The sequence below is a fragment of the Schistocerca gregaria genome, chromosome 10 (genome assembly GCF_023897955.1).
Source record: "Schistocerca gregaria isolate iqSchGreg1 chromosome 10, iqSchGreg1.2, whole genome shotgun sequence".
Lineage (NCBI taxonomy): Eukaryota > Metazoa > Arthropoda > Insecta > Orthoptera > Acrididae > Schistocerca > Schistocerca gregaria.
This window is the reverse complement of record NC_064929.1, coordinates 208,097,834-208,117,467: the sequence shown is the minus strand read 5'-3', so window position 1 is coordinate 208,117,467 and position 19,634 is coordinate 208,097,834. Positions and strand designations below refer to the sequence as shown.

The 19,634-nt window shown below is 44.1% G+C and overlaps 1 protein-coding gene across 1 annotated transcript in view; it reads left to right on the top strand.

Annotated features, from left to right (window-relative positions):
* The window catches only part of LOC126293487 (carbonic anhydrase), a 150,063-nt gene that overhangs the window by 120,493 nt on the left and 9,936 nt on the right, over positions 1–19,634 (top strand). Inside the window, exons 5-6 of the mRNA XM_049986740.1 lie at positions 6,138–6,282; positions 16,215–16,320. Of these exons, the coding sequence (XP_049842697.1) occupies positions 6,138–6,282; positions 16,215–16,320 (251 nt within the window). The remainder of the gene's footprint in view (positions 1–6,137; positions 6,283–16,214; positions 16,321–19,634) is intronic.

Here is a 19,634-nt window from a genome sequence, read left to right as displayed (position 1 = left end):
CAAGCCGCTTGTGTGGTACAGTGTCAAAAGCCTTTCCGAAATCAAGGAATACGGAATCGATCTGAAATCCCTGGTCAATAGCACTCTGCACTTCATGTCAATAAAGAGCTAGTTGTGTTTCACAGGAACGATGTTTTCTTAACCCATGGTGACAATGTGTCAATAGACCGTTTCCTTCGATGTAATTCATAATGTTAGAACACAATATATGTTTTAAAATCCTGCTACCTATCGACGTTAACTATATGGGGCTGTAATTTAGTGGATTACTCCTACTGCCTTTCTTGAACATTGGTGTGACCTGTGCAACTTTCCAGTCTTTGTGTACGGACCTTTCGTCGAGGGAACAGTTGTATATGACTGTCAAGTATGGAGCTAATGTATCAGCATACCTAATTGGAATACAGTCTGGACCAGAAGACTTGCTTTTATTAAGTGATTTAAGTTGCTTCACTACTCCGAGGGTATTTACTTCTACGTTACTCATGTTGGCAGCTGTTCTCGATTCGAATTCTGGAATATTTACTTCGTCTTTTTTTGTGAAAGCATTTCAGAAGGCTGTTTTTAGTAACTGTGTCACTGTCATCCCACGTTGACGTCAGCCACCTAATACGACCAATCTCAGTGAGATGGAAGATAGCTGGGACAGTACTGCAGGCCTGCTGCACACCCACAAATCACGTCCTGTAATTTACGGGCACTGCGCAACCTGTCCATAGACATACTTTTGGTGCCACACACCTTTGGCTGTCTACCTACGACTTATAGAATGTCAAACAGAGTCGCTCTGTATTGCATTCAATATGTGGATCAGCATGCTATTAAGTAGGTGGTCGCAGTGCTTTGTCCCATCGGTCTGTTTTACATCTAAATCTACATCTACATCTACGTGGATACTCTGGAAATCACACTTCAGTGCATGGCAGAGGGCCGGCCCATCGAACCACCTTCACAATTCTCTATTTTTCTACTCTCGAACAGAGCGTGGGAAAACGAACACCTACATCTTTCAGTGCGAGCTCTGATTTGCCTTATTTTATTATGATGATCGTTTCTCTCTATATAGGTCGGCGTCAATAAAACATTTTCGTAATCGGAGGAGAAAGTTGGTGACTGAAATTTCGTGAGAAGATTCCGCCCAGCGAAAAACGCCTTTGTTTTAATCATGTCTACCCCATATCCTGTATCACGTAGGTGTCACTCTCTCCCATATTCCGCGATAATACAAAACGTGCTGCCTTTCTTTGAACTTTTTCGATGTACTCCGTCAATCCTATCTGGTAAGGATCCCACACAGCACAGCAGTACTCCAAAAGAGGACGGACAAGCGTAGTGTAGGCAGTCTCCTTAGTAGGTCTGTTACATTTTCTAAGTATTCTGCCAATAAAACGCAGTCTTTGGTTCGCCTTCCACACAAAATTTTCTATGTGTCCTTTCCACTTTAAGTTGTCCGTAATTGTAATTGCTAAGTATTTACTTGAATTTACTACCTTTAGATTTGACTGATCCATCATGTAACCAAATTAAACGAATTCTTTTTAGCACTCATGTGAATGACCTTATAATTGTCGTTATATAAGGTCAATTTGCCAACCTGATATTATTTCTAAAGCGTTTTGCAATTTGTTTTGATCTTCTGATGACTTGACTAGACGATAAACGACTGTATCACCTGCAAACAACCTAAGACGGGTGCCCACATTGTCTCCTGAATCGTTTATAAAGAACAGCTTAGGACCTATAACACTACCTTGGGCAACGCCAGAAATTACTTCCGTTTTTCGAAGTCTTCCCGCAGTTACTGCGAACTGTGACCTACCGGACAGGAAATCGCGAATCCAGCCACATAACTGAGACGACATTCCATAAGCACGCAAGTTGATTACAAGCCGCGTGTGTGGTACAGTGTCAAAAGCCTTCTGGAAATCTGGAAATACGGAATCAATTTGAAATCCCTTGTCACTAACACAAAACAATTTGTGTGAGTAAAGAGCTCGTTGCATTTCACAAGAACGATGTTGACAGTGTGTCGATAGACCATTCTCTTCGAGGTAATTCATAACGATCGAGCGCAATATATGTTCCAATATCCTGCTACATATCAACGTTAATGATATGGGCCTGTAATTTAGTGTATTACTGTTACTGCCTTTCTTGAATATTGGTGTGACCTGTGCAACTTTCCAGCCTTTGGATATGGATCCTTCGAGCGAGCGGTTAAATATGATTGTTAAGTATGGAGCTATAGCATCAGCATACTCTTAAATGAACCTAATTGGTATACAGTCCGGGCCGGAAGATTTTGCTTTTATTAACTGACTTAAGCTGCTTCACTACTCCGAGGATACCTACTTCTAAGTTACTCATGTTGACAGCTATTTTTGATTCGAATTCTGGAATATTTACTACGTCTTCTTTGATAAAGGAATTTCGGAAGGCTGTGTTTGTAACTGTCCTTTGACAGCGCTGTTATCGATAGTATTTCCGTTTTCATCGCGCAAGGAAGGCATTGACTCTGTCTTGCAGCTAGCATGTTTTACATACGACCAGAATCTCTTTGGATTTTCTGCCAGATTTCGAGACAAAGTTTCGTTGTGGGAACTATTATAAGCATCTCGTACTGAAGTCCGCGTTAAATTTCTGTAAAGCTTCGCCAGTCTTGGAGCCTTTGCGTTCGTTTAAATTTAACATACTTTTTTCGTTGTTTCTGCAACAGTGACATGATCCGTTTTGTATACCAAGGGGAATCAGCTCCGTCATTTGTTAATTTACTTGGTATAAATCTCTCAATTGCTGTCGAAAAGTTTCTTTGAATTGAAACCATATCTGGTCTACACAATAAAACTACACTGAAGAGCCAAAGAAATTGGTACACCTGCCTAATATTGTCTAATATTGTGCAGAGTCCCCGCAATCACGCAGAAGTGCCGCAGCAAAACGTGGCATGGACTCGACTAATGTCTGAAGCAGTGCTGGTGGGGAATTGACACCATGAATCCTGTAGTGGTGTCCATAAATCCGTAAGAGTACGAGGGGAGTGGAGATCTTTTGTGAACAGCACGTTGCAAGGCATCCTACATATGCCTTGCAACGTGCGTATATCGCTATCACACAACTTTTGTCACCTATGTATATCTCTTCCCTGACAGTGATGGCACCTTCCAGAACATTAACACTCCGTGTCACAATATCAGAACCGTGTCGTGCAAATGGCGTGGCGTGGCAGCCATAAGCTGTCTCCCTCAGAAGACTGGAAACCATCCCCCATTCGTCCAAGACAAGCGACAAGAGCTAGCTCCCTCCCTTGACCTGAGATATGTGGAACCCGTCCGACTGTTCCGAACCAGTAAACTGACTGGGTCTGGGGAGTTTGGTGGCCAGCGGAAGTGTTTAAATTCAGAAGAGTGTTCCTGGAACCACTGTGTACCAATTTTGGACGTACTGGGTCTCCCATTGTCCTCCTGGACTTGCCCAAGTCCCTCGGAGTGCACAATGGACATGAATGGACGCAGGTGATCAGACTGGATGCTTACGTACGAGTCACCTGTCAGAGTCGTATCTAGACGTATCAGGGGTCCCATATCACTCCAACTGCACACGCCCCACAGCATTACAGACCCTCCAGCAGCTTGAACAGTCCCATGCTGACGAGATTCGTGAGGTTGTCGCCATACCCGCACAGGGCCACCCGCTCAGTAGGATTTGAAACGAAACTCTTCCGATCAGGCAACATGTTTCCAGTCATCAACAGTCAGATGTCGGTGTTGATGGACCCAGGCGAGGCGTAAATCTTGGTCTCGTGCTGTCATCAAAGGTACATGAGTGGACCTTCGGCTCCAGAAGCCCATATCCTTGACGTTTCGTTGAATGGTTTGCAAGCTTCCACTTGTTGATGGTCCAGCATTGAAATCTGCAGCCGTCGTTGGTCCCGTCATTTGATGTTTTACCGGTTTTCTGATATTCACGGTTCACTCGTGAAATGGTGGTACGGGAAAGTTACCTCTTCATCGCTACTCCCAGATGCTGTGTCTTATCGCTCATGCGCCCACTATAACAGCACGTTCAAGCTCATTTAAATCTTAATAACCTGTACTTGCAGCAGCACAATATATATAAATGACCTAGTAGATAGTGTCGGAAGTTCCATGCGGCTTTTCACGGCTGATGCTGTAGTATACAGAGAAGTTGCAGCATTAGAAAATTGCAGCGAAATGCAGGAAGATCTGCAGCGGATAGGCACTTGGTGCAGAGAGTGCCAACTGACCATTAACACAGTCAAATGTAATTTATTGCGAATACATAGAAGGAAGGATCCTTTATTGTATGATTATATGATAGCGGAACAAACACTGGTAGCAGTTACTTCTGTAAAATATCTGGGAGTATGCGTACGCAACGATTTGAAGTGGAATAGTCATATAAAATTAATTGTTGGTAAGGCGGGTGCCAGGTTGAGATTCATTGGGAAAGTCCTTAGAAAATGTAGTCCATCAACAAAGGAGGTGGCTTACAAAACACTCGTTCGACCTATACTTGAGTACTGCTCATCAGTGTGGGATCCGTATCAGGTCGGGTTGACAGAGGAGATAGAGAAGATACAAAGAAGAGCAGCGCGTTCCGTCACAGGGTTATTTGGTAAGTGTGATAGCGTTACGGAGATGTGTAGGAAACTCAAGTGGCAGACTCTGCAAGAGAGGCGCTCCGCACCGGGGTGTAGCTTGCTGTCCAGGTTTCGAGAGGGTGCGTTTCTGGATGAGGTATCGAATATATTGCTTCCCCCTACTTATACCTCCAGAGGAGATCACGAATGTAGAATTAGAGAGATTTGAGCGCGCACGGAGGCTTTCCGGCAGTCGTTCTTCCCGCGAACCATACGCGACTGGAACAGGAAAAGGAGGTAATGACAGTGCCACTGTCTCCGCCACACACCGTTGGGTGGCTTGCGGAGTATAAATGTAGATGTAGAAGTGGTAACCGATCTAGCAATTGCGACAGACACTAGTTTTCCTTTCGTTGATTACATAAAAACTGAAATGTGCGCCCTGCAATGCATTAGTTGCGTGCGCCTGTTGCTTTATTGAACCCTTACACCTGACACACAGTCCCCTGTGTGGAGAGCTGTTTGAACAGCAGCATGTCATTCTCAATGGAGAGAAGTCTTCCGAAGTAAGAGTGATTTCAGGTGTGCCGCAGAGGAGTGTCGTAGGACCGTTGCTATTCACAATATACATAAATGACCTTGTGGATGACATCGGAAGTTCACTGAGGCTTTTTGCAGATGATGCTGTGGTGTATCGAGAGGTTGTAACAATGGAAAATTGTACTGAAATGCAGGATGATCTGCAGCGAATTGACGCATGGTGCAGGTAATGGCAATTGAATCTCAATGTAGACAAGTGTAATGTGCTGCGAATACATAGAAAGATAGATCCCTTATCATTTTGCTACAAAGTAGCAGGTCAGCAACTGGAAGCAGTTAATTTCATAAATTATCTGGGAGTAGGCATTAGGAGTGATTTAAAATGGAATGATCATATAAAGTTGATCGTCGGTAAAGCAGATGCCAGACTGAGATTCATTGGAAGAGTCCTAAGGAAATGCAGTCCGAAAACAAAGGAAGCAGGTTACAGTAGGCTTGTTCGCCCACTACTTGAATACCGCTCACCGGTGTGGAATCCGTACCACACACGGTTGACAGAAGAGATAGAGAAGATCCAACGGAGAGCAGCGCGCTTCGTTACAGGATCTTTAGTAATCACGAAAGCGTTATAGGGATGATAGATAAACTCCAGTGGAAGACTCTGCAGGAGAGACGCTCAGCAGCTCGGTACGGGCTTTTGTTGTAGTTTCGAGAACATACCTTCACCGAAGAGTCAAACAGTATATTGCTCCCTCCTACGTATATCTCGCGAAGAGTCCATGAGAATAAAATCAGAGAGATTAGAGCCCACATAGAGGCATACCGACAATCTTTCTTTACACGAACAATACGAGACTGGAATAAAAGGGAGAACCGATAGAGGTAATCAAGGTACCCTCCACCACACACCGTCAGGTGGTTTGCGGAGTATGGATGTAGATGTAGATGTAGATGTGGACAGGATGACGGACAGCCGCCTGCTTGTGTGTGTTGGCAGTGTCCCTGCGACCGGCGGTGACAGGGGAGTCGTGGCCGAAGGTGTTCGGTGCTCTGCTGCTCCACGAGTACCAGCTGGAGAGCTTCCACTTCCACTGGGGCCACCGCTTCTCCAGGGGCAGCGAGCACGTCCTCAACAGCATCAGGTAAGCGGTGCACGTGCTCAAGATTCACTAGCGTTCGTAATAAAGCCAGCTTTGTCGTTAAGCACGAACCAATGACAGTTCTGCAGTACGCTCAGGGTACTCTGGCTGTTTGTAGTAACCGAGCCAGGCGGCGCAGTGGTTAGCGCACTGGACTCGCAATCGGGAGGACGACGGTTTAAACTTGCGCCCAGCCGTCCTGATTTAGGTTCCCGTGCTTTCCCTAAATCGCTTCAGGCAAATGCTGGGATGGTTCCTTTGAAAGGGCACGACCGGTTTGCTTCCCCGTTCTTCCCTAATCCGATGAGACCGATGACCTCGCTGTTGGTCCTCTCCCCCAAATCAACCAACCAGCCCTTTGCAGCGTCAATCTATCTGTCTCCTTCATTCTGTTGTACACATACACTACTGGCCATTAAAATTGCTACACCAAGAAGAAATGCAGGTGATAAATGGATATTCATTGGACAAATATATTATACTAGAACTGACATGTGATTACATTTTCACGCAATTTGGGTGCATAGATCCTAAGAAATCAGTACCCAGAACAACCACCTCTGGCCTTAATAACGGCGTTGATACGCCTGGGCATTGAGTCAAACAGAGCTTGGAAGGCATGTACAGGTACAGCTGCCCATGCAGCTTCAACACGAAACCACAGTTCATCAAGAGTAGTGACTGGCGTATTGCCACTAGCCAGTTGCTCGGCCACCATTGAACAGACGTTTTCAGTTGGTGAGAGATCTGGAGAATGTGCAGGACAGGGCAGCAGTTGCACATTATCTGTATCCAGAAAGGCCCGTACAGGACGTGCAACATGCGATCGTGCATTATGCTTCTGAAATGTAGGGTTTCGCAGGGATCGAATGAAGGGTAGAGCCACGGGTCGTAACACATCTGAAATGTAACGTCCACTGTTGAAAATGCTGTCAATGCGAACAAGAGGTGACAGGGACGTGTAACCCATGGCACCCCATACCATCTCGCCGGGTGATACGCCAGTATGGCGATGACGAATACATGCTTCCATTGTGCGTTCACCGCTATGTCGCCAAACACGGATGCGAACATCATCATACTGTAAACAGACCCTGGATTCATCCGAAAAAATGACGTTTCGCCATTCGTGCACCCAGGTTCGTCGTTGAGTACACCATCGCAGGCACTCCTGTCTGTGATGCAGCGTCAAGGGTAACCGCAGCCGTGTTTCCGTGCTGACAGTCCATGCTGCTGCAAACGTCGTCGAACTGTTCGTGCAGATTGTTTTTGTCTTGCAGACGTACGCATCTGTTGACTCAGGGATCGAGACGTGGCTGCACGATCCGTTACAACCATGCGCTTAAGATGCCTGTCATCTCGACTGCTAGTGATACGAGGCCGTTGGATCCAGCACGGCGTTCCGTATTACCCTCCTGAACCCGCCGATTCCATATTCTGCTAACGGTCAATGAATCTCGACCAATGCGAGCAGCAATGTCGCGATACGATAAACCGCAATCGCAATAGGCTACCATCCGACCTTTATCAAAGTCGGAAACCTGATGGTACGCATTTCTCCTCCTTACACGAGGCATCACAGCAACGTTTCACCCGGCAACACCGGTCAACTGCTGTTTGTGTATGAGAAATCGGTTGGAAACTTTCCTCACGTCAGCACATTGTAGGTATCGCCACCGGCGCCAGCCTTGTGTGAATGCTCCGAAAAGCTAATCATTTGCATATCACAGCATCTTCGTGTCGGTTAAATTTCGCGTCTGTAGCACGTCATCTTCGTGGTGTAGCAATTTTAATGGCCAGTAGTGTATATTAAATAAAGGCAGTCGACGTGGTTCCGTCTGTATGTTTGAGCTAATCTCAGCAACAACTGTAGGGATTTTGATAATGTGCTCACTAGTAGATAGACCAGTTGACAAGGAAGGTTTGCGTGTGTGTTTTATAAATATCTCGTGCAAACTGATTGAACTCTGCTGAGTTAACCTCCACCACCCTTGTGACAACTGTGCAGCATAAGCTGTCGCCAGGACACCGGTCGGCAAAGATGAAGCACGAGGATCGATTAGTTCGCGCTGGATGAAGCGTGCTTATCACGAGAGGGGCCAGAGACACACTGACAAGCAACACGCTGCCAACACCCACTCGACACCATATATTTAGGCCGCTGCTGCTGAATGGAGGGCCTTACTGACTCACTCTTCTAGTTCGACGTCTGTCAGTATCTTCACAGAGTGGGCTCAGTTCATCGCAGGCTATCACACTACGTAGAGATTATATTAGTACCTGCAGTAGGACTAGCAGTGACCCTAAAATTTCTAATAGCAAGATTACCGATATTTTCAGCAAGATGACTATTCCTGATGAGCTTGTACCACGGATCTAGACTCTAGTTAAGTTAAGTACGAGGGTCGCTCCAGAAGAAATGCACACTATTTTTTTTAATCCATCTTTTATCCTACATGTTTGAAAGTTTTACAGCGTGCCGATACATCCTTTAGGAACAATATTGTCATTTCTCCATATAATTTCCATCCCTCTCAATGGCCTTACGCTATCTTGGAACCAGCGCCTGTATACCCGCACGGTAAAATTCTGGGCCAACCTGTTTGAGCCACTGTTTGGCAGCGTGCACAAGGGAGTCATCATCTTCAAACCTTGTTCCACGAAGAGAGTCTTTCAGTTTCCCAAGGAGATGATAGTCACATGGAGCCCGTTCAGGACTGTAAGGCGGGTGTTTCAGTGTTGTCCATCCGAGTTTTGTCATCGCTTCCATGGTTTATTGACTGACATGTGGCCGTTCATTGTCTTGCAACAGCAAAACATCCAGCTTTTGCCGATGTGGTTGAACACGACTCAGTCGAGCTTGAAGTTTCTTCAGTGTCGTCACGTATGCATAAGAATTTATGGTGGTTCCACTTGGCATGATGTCCACAAGCAAGAGTTCTTCGGAATCGAAAAACACCACAGCCATAATTTTTCCAGCAGAAGGTGTGGTTTTGAATTTTTTTTCCTTTGGTGAAATTGCATGATGTCACTCCATTGAGTGCCTCTTCGTCTCTGGTGAAAAATGATGGTGGCCATGTTTCATCACCTGTAGCAATTCTTCCAAGAAATTCATCTCCACCATTCTCGTACTGTTCCAAAATTTCACTGCATGCCGTTTTTCTTATTTATTTGTGACCCACTGTCAACATCCTGGGAGGCCGCCTGGCACAAACCTTTTTTAACGCCAACACTTTCAGTATTCTGCAAACACTTCCTTCCTCTATCCCAACGTAGCGTGACAATTAGTTCACTGTGATGCGTCTCTCAGCAGTTAACTCTCTGCATACTGTCTGGAGTGTGTGCAGTACGAGACCTGCCGCTGCGAGGACAATCCTCAATTTTGCCGTGCCCGCTTTCATCACGTAACCTGCTCGCCCACCGACTAACAGTACTGCGATCGACAGTAGCATCTCCATTCATCTTTTTCAACCTATTGTGGATGTTTCCCACTGTCTCGTTTTCACAGCAGAGGAATTCTATGACAGTACGTTACTTCTGACGAACGTCAAGTGTAGCAGCCGTCTTGAGGACATGCTGTGAAGGCGCCACTCACGGGAACAGGTTGAACTAAGATTGAAAACAAGTGGGAAGGATGTATCTACACACTGTAAAACTTTGACACATACAGAATGAAAACTGTATTTTCCCAAAAATAGACCGCACGGGATTATCCGAGCGGTCTTGGGCGCTGCAGTCATGGACTGTGCGGCTAGTCCCGGCGGAGGTTCGAGTCCTCCCTCGGGCATGGGTGTGTGTGTCTGTCCTTAGGATAATTTAGGTTAAGTAGTGTGTAAGCTTAGGGACTGATGACCTTAGCAGTTAAGTCCCGTAAGATTTCACACACACACACACCAATAGTGTGCATTTCTTTTGGTGTGACGCTCGTAGTAGCGTCATCTCAATAAAGAACCGTATTAATCCACATGTGCATTGGTGTTGTAGAAACAAGATATCGGCCACGCGAAACAACATCCTGTGCCTTGCTTCCTTGTGGTACAAGAGTCTACAAAAAGAGTGCCATTTTCATCTAGTGGTGAATACCGGAACGCCTTGCGAGCACAATTCTGTGTGACACGATGCAGCACTGTCCAAACTGAATAAGTGCAGTTGCTGCACTTCCTTTGATACACCGACAAGTGTCAGAATGTACAATTTGACGTGGCGCACTCAGTGTGGACACACATTATCGTATTCACCCAGCTCGCGCTATTCGTCCACGAGACTAAGAGGGCCATAGAATCGGGTTCCCAGGTAGATGCCGTGTTTCTTGACTTCCGCAAGGCGTTCGATACAGTTCCCCATAGTCGTTTAATGAACAAAGTAAAAGCATATGGACTATCAGACCAATTGTGTCATTGGATCGAAGGGTTCCTGGATAACAGAACGCAGCATGTAATTCTCAATGGAGAGAAGTCTTCCAAAGTAAGAGTGATTTCAGGTGTGCCGCAGGGGAGTGTCGTAGGACCGTTGCTGTTCACAATATACATGAATTACCTTGTGGATGACATCGGACGTTCACTGAGGCTTTTTGCGGATGATGCTTTGGTGTATCGAGAGGTTGTAACAATGGAAAATTGTACTGAAATGCAGGAGGATCTGCAGAGAATTGACGCATCGTGCAGGGAATGGCAATTGAATCTCATTGTAGACAAGTGTAATGTGCTGCGAATACATAGAAAGAAAGATCCCATATCATTTAGCTACAATATAGCAGGTCAGCAACTGGAAGCAAGTTATTTTCATAAATTATCTGGGAGTAGGCATTAGGAGTCATTTAAAATGGAATGACCATATAAAGTTGATCGTCGGTAAGGCAGATGCCAGACTGAGATTCATTGGAAGAATCCTAAGGAAATGCAGTCCGAAAACAAAGGAAGTAAGTTACAGTACACTTGCTCTCCAACTGCTTGAATACTGCTCAGCCGTGTGGGATCCGTACCAAATAGGGTTGATAGAAGAGATAGAGAAGATCCAACTTAGAACAGCGCGCTTCGTTACAGGATCATTTAGCAATCGCGAAAGCGTTACGGAGATGGCAGATAAACTCCAGTGGAAGACTCTGAAAGAGAGACGCTCAGTTTTGTTGAAGTCTCGAGAACATACCTTCACCGAGGAGTGAAGCAGTATATTGCTCCCTCCTACATATATCTCGCGAAGAGACCATGAGGATAAAATCAGAGAGATTAGAGCCCACACAGAGGCATACCGACAAACCTTCTTCCCACGAACAATACGAGACTGGAATAGAAGGGAAAACCGATAGAGGTACTCAAGGTACCCTCCGCCACACATCGTTAGGTGGGTTGCGGAGTATGGATGTAGATGTAGATGTAGACGTACATGTATATATTTGTTTGGATACTCTGCAATTATGTAAATTGAAGGTGGAGGGGAGAGTAAAAGAAAGAAAGGGAAGGAACTAATGATATCAGCTGCATTGGTACTCACGCAGAATTAGCGGTGACGAATGAAAATGTGTGTTGGATCAGGACTCGAATCCACGTTCTCCTGATTACTAGGCAGTTGCGTTAAGCACTGCACCATCCAGACACAGTGTTTACCACAAATGTGCGGGTCTATCTTGGCACACTCCCTAGACACCTGACATCCTCGTACTCACATTCCCTATCTGCAGGCCCCAGCCATGCCCTACATGCTGGCCAATTTTAGATCCCCACTGGCGATCAAACGTAAATGTTTATCCATACTGTAGGTTGTGAAATCAGTGCCCATCAAGATGAAACAATTATACGAGAGCATGGTGCCTGTTTTTTCGGACATGTCTGAAACGACAGACAATACACTTTCATGGAACTTTGAAATAATTCATAGGACTGGTAAATGAATCCCCACTGGCACGAAAGAGATATAGGACTTTCATGATCATAAGGCAAACCTACGTTTCTAGCACTTGTAGATTTAGAGAAAGCTTTTGACAATGTTGACTGGAATACTCTATTTCAAGTTCTGAAGGTGGCATGGGTAAAATACAGGGAACGAAAGGCTATTTACAAGTTGTACAGAAACCAGATGGCAGTTATAAGAGTCAAGGGGCATGAAAGGGGAGCAGAGGTTGGGAACCGAGTGAGACAGGGTTGCAGCCTCTCCCCAACGTTATTCAATCTGTTTATTGAACAAGCAGTAAAGGAAACAAAAGAAAAGTTCGGAGTAGGTATTAAAATCTATGGAGAAGAAATAAAAATTTTGACGTTTGCCGATGACATTGTAATTCTATCAGAGATAGCAAAGGACCTGGAAGAGCAGCTGAACGGAATAGACAGTGTCTTGAAAGGACGATATAAGATGAACATCAACAAAAGAAAACCGAGGATAATGGAATACAGTCGAATTAAATCGGGTGATGCTAAGGGTATTTGATTAGGAAATGAGACACTTAAAGTAGTAAAGGAGTTTTGCTATTTGGGGAGCAAAATAACTGACGATGGTCGAAGTAGAGAGTATATAAAATGTAGACAGGCAATGGCAAAAAAAGCGTTTCTGAAAAAGAGAAATTTGTTAACATCGAGTATAGAATTAAGTGCCAGGAAGTCTTTTCTGAAAGTATTTGTATGGAGAGTAGCCATATATGAAAGTGAAACGTGGACGATAAATAGTTTAGACAAGAGGAGAATAGAAGGTTTCGAAATGTGGTGCTACAGAAGAATGTTGAAGATTAGGTGGGCAGATCACATAACTAATGAGGAGGTATTGAATAGAATTGGGGAGAAGAGGAGTTTGTGGCACGTCGATCATCATCAGTTATTTTGCTCCGCAAATAGCAAACCTCCTTTACTACTTTAAGCGTCTCATTTCCTAATCTAATTCCCTCAGCATCACCCCATTTAATTCGACTACATTCCATTGTCCTCGTTTTGCTTTTGTTGATGTTCATCTTATATCCTCCTTTCAAGACACTGTCCATTCCACTTCTCTTCCAGGTCCTTTGCTGTCTCTGACGGAATTACAGTGTCATCGGCGAACCTCAAAGTTTTTATTTCTTGTACATGGATTTTAATTCTTACTCCGAATTTTTCTTTTGCCTCCTTTAATGCTTTCTTAATATACAGATTGAATAGCATTGGGGGTAGGCTACAACCCTGTCTCACTTTCTTCCCAACCATTGCTTCCCTTTCATGCCCCTCGACTCGTATAACTGCCATATGGTTTCTGTACAAATTGTAAATATCCCTTCGCTCCCTATATTTTACCCCTGCCACCTTCAGAATTTGAAAGAGAGTATTCCAGTCCACAATTGTCAAAAGCTTTCTCTAAGTATACAAATGCCAGAAACGTAGGTCTGCCTTTCCTTAATCTATTTTCTAAGATAAGTCGTAGGGTCAGTATTGCCTCACGTGTGAGAGATAATTTCTGAAATTTGGTATTCTCGACACGTTCTTGACACTGTGAATTTCAGAGTATTGAATTCCCTAACGATTTCCGAAATGGGAGTGTCCAATCCATTTAGCTCGTACTACTATTCCATGTTCAAAGCCTTGCGGTCGTAATCACATCGGAAACCTTGGACACGAAGCACCTGAGTATAAATGACAGCTCCGCGAATGCACTGTCCTTTTATACCTTGCATACGCGATTTTAATACCATGTGTATACGTGATTATTGCTATCCCATGATTTCTTCACTGGTCGTGGTCGAAGCGAGACCCGTCACTGAAGACAATTCCAGTCAATGAGATTCGAGGCCAAAGACGTGTCTGAAGACGCCGGGAACAGTGATGGGATACCAAGCTGACGGACGCCTGGCATACGGCCCAACAGCCATGAGTACCAGTCTGGAATGCCATTTCTTTTCATATCAGGCCCCCTTTGGTTGTCATCCACGGCGCACTTACATCACACCACTACAACGACAATATTCCACTCCTTGTTTGGTTTCCCTTCATGGTAAGCCATCCTCAGCTTACATTCTAGCAAGATAATGGCCGCCCACACTCCGCTAGAGAGTCTTCAGCTTGTCTTCATGCTTGCCAGACCTTAACCCGGCTAGCAAGATAGTCGGATCACTCCCAGATTGGGAACGTTTGGAGCACTGTAGGTAGTGCCCTTAAAAAGATGATCATCAATGTATGGGTAACTAAAGGCCTGTGTCTCTATTGTCAGGGTTTTCGAAAATTATTGAAAAAGTGTTCCTTTCAAAACTAATTACGTTCTTCGACAAGAATAATGTTATTTCTGGATGTCAACATGGCTTCAGACCACAGAGATCAATTGAAACTGCCACTTTCAATCTGATGAACCATGTCTTAAATGCAGTGGACAACCACAGGAATATCTCAGGTTTATTCTTGGACCTAACAAAAGCTTTTGATGTGACTGATCATTCTATACCCCTGAGGAGGCTCGTATAGTATGGTGTAAGAGGTGTGCCCAATCAGTGGATTAAATCATATTTAGAATATCGCTCTCAGGTAACTGAAATTAAGTACATGGAAGGAAATGAACTCCAGGTACACCTTTCAGAACCATGTGGACTAAGTCATGGTGTTCCACAGGACTCCATTTTAGGTCCCTTTCTTTTTTTAGTCTACATTAATTATTTCCCATCACACGTTAGGGATTCTGAACCAGTACTGTTTGCAGATGACACCAGTCTATTGATTGAAGCGAATAATGAAGAAAATATTACTGCATCTGCAAAACATATTACAAAAGGAGTGTCTGAATGGTTTACCGGAAAAAGGCTAATAGTTAATCCCCAAAAAACGGTACTCATGAATTTTCACACTGACCAAAATAAAAATCCGGCACAACGTGTAATATGTATAGATACCTAAAACATTAGTGCTGCCAATGAAGCTTAATTTCTTGGGATTCATATCCAGGAAAATCTTAAATGGAACACTCACATCAAAGCCCTAAATTGAAAACTAGCAAAAATGAGCTATGTGGTAAGAATGTGAGCAGCAGAAAATCATGCAAACCTTTCTTTAAAGATCTAAAGATCCTACCCCTTCCCTGCATTTATATACTGGAAGTAGACACGCATGTCAAAAAGAGCATACTGCGAAAAGAAAACCTTTTTCCTCAAAACAAAAGTGTCATTGATTACAGTACCAGGTCAGACAGTGACATACATGTTAATCATTGTAACACTACATTATGCCAAAAAGTTGTATATCATGCAGGAACAAAACTTTACAACAGATTACCAAGACATATAAAATCTCTTACTGAACTACAAAGCTTTAAAAAGTCTGTGACATCCTACCTTCTGAAAAACTGCTACTATTCAACATCACAGTATCTTATGCAAGAAAAAAATTTAATTTGTATCTTAAATTGTAGAAACAAGTTATAAATATACAGTATTTCAAAAATTTGTAATTATTAACTGTATAGATGCAATTTGTCATAAAAATTTGTAAAATGTATGTCTGACATTTGAAAAACCAATAGCTGAAAAGGTTTTCTGTCCAATATCCTGTGTACAATGTATGTACTGAAAAAGAGATTTATATGGACAAATAAATAAATAAATAAAATAAACAACCAGCTAATGATCCTGACAGTTTAACGCTTCAGTTGGACGGAATATGGCACGATATCCCTCACGAGGACACCTAGCAACTTTGCTAATCGATACCAAGCCAAATAACTGCTTGCATAAGGGCCAGGGATGGACCTACACGTTACTGACCTGCTCAGTTTATCAAGCATCCAGTTCTACTGAAAGTGCAATAATTTGTTTGGCAGTACATGCACATCTCGTCTTTCGATTTCCAGCCCATTATGATAATTCCTTCGTGATGCGTCGATTTCTTTTTCTTTTCATTCTTTTGTCTTAGAGTGTGTAATCAGCATGTTCAAATATTATTATGTATTTCACTGATTTCATGCGGTCTATACTACCTACCTTGTCTGCTCCCTGTTCACAGGTTTCCGATGGAGATGCACATCGTCCACCGTAACATGAAGTACTCGTCGCTGAATGAAGCCATGCAGAAGCCAGATGGGCTCGCCGTACTCGCTTTCTTCTTCCAGGTGAGCTCTTTTGACCGTCGTTCTAAAATCCAAAGTGAAGCTCCAAATAGATAGGTGAACAAATGATGATGATACTGATCGTCGTAATCTGTTGGACTGGGCACAAGACAGCAGTCTTCAGCACCCGAATAAAGTTCTTTACGAGATGAATGTGAATGAAAGACACAGAATAATAAAACTTCAGTATAAAAAGGAAATGAAGACATAAGCAGTCATTGGGCATTAAATAAAGTACGAGTAATCCGTTGAACTACAGGTCTATATCACTAACGTCAATTTGCAGTAGGGTTTTGGAACATATGCTGCATTCGAACATTACGAAGTACCTCGAAGAAAACGATTTATTGACACATAGCACGGTTTCAGAAAATATCGTTCTTGTGAAACACAACTAGCTCTTTATACTCATGAACTAATAAGTGCTACCGACAGGTGATGTCCAATTGATTCCATATTTTTAGATTTCCAGAAGGCTTTCGACACCGTTCCTCACAAGTGTCTTCTAACCAAACTGCGTGCCTGCGGAATATCGCCTCAGTTGTGCGACTGGATTCGTGATTTCCTGTCAGAAAGGTCACAGTTCGTAGTAATAGACGGAAAGTCATCGAGTAAAACAGAAATAATATCCGGCGTTCCCCAAGGAAGTGTTATAGGCTCTCTATTGTTCCTGATCTATATTAACGACATAGGAGACAATCTGAGTAGCTGTCTTAGATAGTTTGCAGATGATGATGCCATTAACCATCTTGATCAAAACGACTTGCAAAATGATTTAGATAAGATATCTGTACGGTGCGAAAAGTGGCAATTGACCCTGAATAAGGAAAAGTGTGAAGTTATTCATATGAGTACTAAAAGAAATCAGCTAAATTTCGATTACGCGATAAGTGAGCCAAATCTGGAGGCTGTAAATTCAACTAAATACTTACAGATTACAGTTACAAATAAACTGAATTGGAACGATCACATACACTCCTGGAAATGGAAAAAAGAACACATTGACACCGGTGTGTCAGACCCACCATACTTGCTCCGGACACTGCGAGAGGGCTGTACAAGCAATGATCACACGCACGGCACAGCGGACACACCAGGAACCGCGGTGTTGGCCGTCGAATGGCGCTAGCTGCGCAGCATTTGTGCACCGCCGCCGTCAGTGTCAGCCAGTTTACCGTGGCATACGGAGTTCCATCGCAGTCTTCAAAACTGGTAGCATGCCGCGACAGCATGGACGTGAACCGTATGTGCAGTTGACGGACTTTGAGCGAGGGCATATAGTGGGCATGCGGGAGGCCGGGTGGACGTACCGCCGAATTGCTCAACACGTGGGGCGTGAGGTCTCCACAGTACATCGATGTTGTCGCCAGTGGTCGGCGGAAGGTGCACGTGTCCGTCAACCTGGGACCGGACCGCAGCGACGCACGGATGCACGCCAAGACCGTAGGATCCTACGCAGTGCCGTAGGGGACTGCACCGCCACTTCCCAGCAAATTAGGGACACTGTTGCTCCTGGGGTATCGGCGAGGACCATTTGCAACCGTCTCCATGAAGCTGGGCTACGGTCCCGCACACCGATAGGCCGTCTTCCGCTCATGCCCCAACATCGTGCAGCCCGCCTCCAGTGGTGTCGCGACAGGCGTGAATGGAGGGACGAATGGAGACGTGTCGTCTTCAGCGATGAGAGTCGCTTCTGCCTTGGTGCCAATGATGGTCGTGTGCGTGTTTGGCGCCGTGCAGGTGAGCGCCACAATCAGGACTGCATACGACCGAGGCACACCGGGCCAACACCCGGCATCATGGTGTGGGGAGCGATCTCCTACACTGGCCGTACACCTCTGGTGATCGTCGAGGGGACACTGAATAGTGCACGGTACATCCAAACCGTCATCGAACCTATCGTTCTACCATTCTTAGACCGGCAAGGGAACTTGTTGTTCCAACAGGACAATGCACGTCCGCATGTATCCCGTGCTACCCAACGTGCTCTAGAAGGTGTAAGTCAACTACCCTGGCCAGCAAGATCTCCGGATCTGTCCCCCATTGAGCATGTTTGGGACTGGATGAAGCGTCGTCTCACGCGGTCTGCACGTCCAGCACGAATGCTGGTCCAACTGAGGCGCCAGGTGGAAATGGCATGGCAAGCCGTTCCACAGGACTACATCCAGCATCTCTACGATCGTCTCCATGGGAGAATAGCAGCCTGCATTGCTGCGAAAGGTAGATATACACTGTACTAGTGCCGACATTGTGCATGCTCTGTTGCCTGTGTCTATGTGCCTGTGGTTCTGTCAGTGTGATCATGTGATGTATCTGACCCCAGGAATGTGTCAATAAAGTTTCCCCTTCCTGGGACTCATTGTCCCATGGTGTTCTTATTTCAATTTCCAGGAGTGTAATAAGAAAAGGTTTGTCTCTGGTCAGTTGATAATGCAGTCTACAGTAAACACGAACTCATTTTCGGAAATGGTCTCAAAACAAAGTAAGACCGATATCTTCCCTGATAAATGATATCTTCTTACAAATCAAAGCAACGGAATTGTTTTCAAGAGCACGACCTATAAAACTGGGTCCATATTGGTAAAATGATTTGCTTCTCTCTGTAGAACAACATGGCGCTACCAAACGCACCTTCCCACACTATCGGTATGCGTGTGTTCTTAACAGTTTTACTAAAGATAAAATCGCTAAATGGTTTTGCTTGCCGTTGATACTTGCAAATTAACTCATCAAAATATATAGGATACTTCCCGTTGACTTAAAATCATCAAATTAGGCAGGCAGCAAGCTTTCACACTAGAAGTAAAGTAAATTATCCGAGAATTCTCAATTTGCAATTATATCTTCTCAATTTGCAATTATATCTTACGAAAAAATAATTCTTTTGTCATTTATTATCTGACTGACCGTAAGTCTGTCCATTCAGCTGTTGAGACGCCTGTTTCTCAGGAAGAGGAAGAAGTATCAAGTTGAAATTTATGTTACATACCATGTTCTACGGATCTTTGTAAGTGTGAAGCAGCTGAGCTTCTTAGTAGTGCAATCAAAAGGTACAGTTATTTACGTCAAGTATTTTGATACTCGAAAACTTACTCATTAAAATGTATAGGGTACTTTCCGTTGACCTAGAATCATGAAATTTGGAAGAAGTATTGTTTCACAGTACACGTAAAGGGGAAAAAATCAGAAAATTGTTAATTTGTAATTATATCGTACGAAAAAAATATTTTTTTGACATTTGTTATCCGACCTCAAACTTAAAATTAAAACATTCTGGAAAGCCCCGGAATTCTGAGATGGGATATCTTGCCAGTATT